Source organism: Corvus brachyrhynchos, unplaced genomic scaffold (genome assembly GCF_000691975.1).
Source record: "Corvus brachyrhynchos isolate BGI_N302 unplaced genomic scaffold, ASM69197v1 scaffold679, whole genome shotgun sequence".
Taxonomy (NCBI): domain Eukaryota; kingdom Metazoa; phylum Chordata; class Aves; order Passeriformes; family Corvidae; genus Corvus; species Corvus brachyrhynchos.
The window spans coordinates 38,328-40,740 of record NW_008239775.1 but is presented as its reverse complement, the minus strand read 5'-3'; the positions used below and the strand labels follow the sequence as shown (position 1 = coordinate 40,740).

Sequence of the window (2,413 nt, the reverse complement as noted above, 5' to 3'; positions counted from 1 at the left end):
GGGAAAAAGAAGAAGGGGAAAAAGAAGAAGGGGAAAAAGAAGAAGGGGAAAAAGAAGAAGGGAAAAAAGAAGAAGGGAAAAAAGAAGAAGGGAAAAAAGGGGGGAAAAAGGGGGGAAAAAGGGGGGAAAAAGGAGGGAGAAAAGGGGGGAAAAAGGGGGGAGAAAAGGGGGGAGAAAAGGGGGAAAAAGGGGATGAAAAGCAGGAGGGGATGGGGGAAAAATGGGGAAGGGGAAAATTGGGGAGGAGGAAAAATTTGGGGAAAGGAAAAACTCGAGGGAGGAAAAGTTTGGGGGAAGAAGGGAAAGTTTAGGGGGGAAAGAGGGAAAAATTGGAGGGAAAAAGTTTGGGGGAAGAAACTTGTGGGGGAGAAAGAAGGAAAATTCCCGGAAACGGGAAAGGAAAACTCCTGGAGAAGTCAGGACGGGCCCAGCCGGAACCTTTCTGCCCCCACAAATCCCAAATCCGCCCAAATTTTCCCCAAATTCCCCGCAAACCCCCCGTGCTCACCGGGCTGGGCAGAGGGGCCGGAGCCCTCGGGATTTGGGGGAGCCCCGTTGTCCCTCGGGACCCCAATTTCTGGGATGTCCTCGGCGGCCCCACCTGGAAACGGGGAAAAGGGGCAGTTTTGGGGTCAGAAAGGGGCGGGTGTGGGGTCAGAAAGGGGCGGGTGTGGGGTCAGAAAGGGGCGGGTGTGGGGTCAGAAAGGGGCGGGTGTGGGGTCAGAAAGGGGCGGGTGTGGGGTCAGAAAGGGGCGGGTGTGGGGTCAGAAAGGGGCGGGTGTGGGGTCAGAAAGGGGCGGGTGTGGGGTCAGAAAGGGGCGGGTGTGGGGTCAGAAAGGGGCGGGTGTGGGGTCAGAAAGGGGCGGGTGTGGGGTCAGAAAGGGGCGGGTGTGGGGTCAGAAAGGGGCGGGTGTGGGGTCAGAAAGGGGCGGGTGTGGGGTCAGAAAGGGGCGGGTGTGGGGTCAGAAAGGGGCGGGTGTGGGGTCAGAAAGGGGCGGGTGTGGGGTCAGAAAGGGGCGGGTGTGGGGTCAGAAAGGGGCGGGTGTGGGGTCAGAAAGGGGCGGGTGTGGGGTCAGAAAGGGGCGGGTGTGGGGTCAGAAAGGGGCGGGTGTGGGGTCAGAAAGGGGCGGGTGTGGGGTCAGAAAGGGGCGGGTGTGGGGTCAGAAAGGGGCGGGTGTGGGGTCAGAAAGGGGCGGGTGTGGGGTCAGAAAGGGGCGGGTGTGGGGTCAGAAAGGGGCGGGTGTGGGGTCAGAAAGGGGCGGGTGTGGGGTCAGAAAGGGGCGGGTGTGGGGTCAGAAAGGGGCGGGTGTGGGGTCAGAAAGGGGCGGGTGTGGGGTCAGAAAGGGGCGGGTGTGGGGTCAGAAAGGGGCGGGTGTGGGGTCAGAAAGGGGCGGGTGTGGGGTCAGAAAGGGGCGGGTGTGGGGTCAGAAAGGGGCGGGTGTGGGGTCAGAAAGGGGCGGGTGTGGGGTCAGAAAGGGGCGGGTGTGGGGTCAGAAAGGGGCGGGTGTGGGGTCAGAAAGGGGCGGGTGTGGGGTCAGAAAGGGGCGGGTGTGGGGTCAGAAAGGGGCGGGTGTGGGGTCAGAAAGGGGCGGGTGTGGGGTCAGAAAGGGGCGGGTGTGGGGTCAGAAAGGGGCGGGTGTGGGGTCAGAAAGGGGCGGGTGTGGGGTCAGAAAGGGGCGGGTGTGGGGTCAGAAAGGGGCGGGTGTGGGGTCAGAAAGGGGCGGGTGTGGGGTCAGAAAGGGGCGGGTGTGGGGTCAGAAAGGGGCGGGTGTGGGGTCAGAAAGGGGCGGGTTTGGGGTCAGAAAGGGGCACTTTTCAAGTTAAAAAGAGCAATATTGGGGTCAGAATGGGGCAGTTTTTGGGTTAAAAAGGGGCAGTTTGGGGGTCACAGAAAGGGGCAGTTTTGGGGTCAGAATGGGGCAGTTTTGGGGTCACAGAGAAGGGCAGTTTTGGGGTCACAATAAGGGGTGGTTTTTGAGTTAAAGAGGGGCAGTTTTGGGGTCACAAAGGAGCGGTTTTCGAGTTAAAAAGGGGCAGTTTTGGGGTCACAGAAAAGGGCAATTTTGGGATCACAATAAGGAGCAGGTTTTGGGTTAAAAAGGGGCAGTTGGGGGTCACAGAAAGGGGCAGTTTGGGGTCAGAAAGGGGCAGGTTTTGGGTTAAAAAGGGGCAGTTTTGGGTCAGAATGGGGAAGTTTTGGGGCCAACGAGGGGGCGATTTTGAGGTCACCACGGGGGAAGTTTTGGGGTCACAAAGAGGCACTTTTGGGGTTAAAAAGGGGGAAGTTTTGGATCACAATGGGGGCAGTTTTGGGGTCAGAAAGGAGCAGTTTCGGGGTCACCAAATGGGGACCCCCCAAACTCACCGGGGGCCCCCTGGGGCAGCGGGGGGAGCTCCAAGCTGATTTCTTCTT

The 2,413-nt window shown here is 59.9% G+C and overlaps 1 protein-coding gene across 1 annotated transcript; it reads left to right on the top strand.

Moving 5' to 3' along the window:
* Positions 1–582: 582 nt before the first annotated feature.
* LOC108448817 (fibroin heavy chain-like) lies at positions 583–2,340 on the top strand. Its single transcript, XM_017742936.1, has 2 exons — positions 583–2,193; positions 2,308–2,340. Exon 1 carries the CDS (start codon positions 583–585, stop codon positions 1,822–1,824), a length of 1,242 nt encoding a protein of 413 aa, XP_017598425.1. The 3' UTR covers positions 1,825–2,193; positions 2,308–2,340.
* The last annotated feature ends 73 nt before the right edge of the window (positions 2,341–2,413 follow it).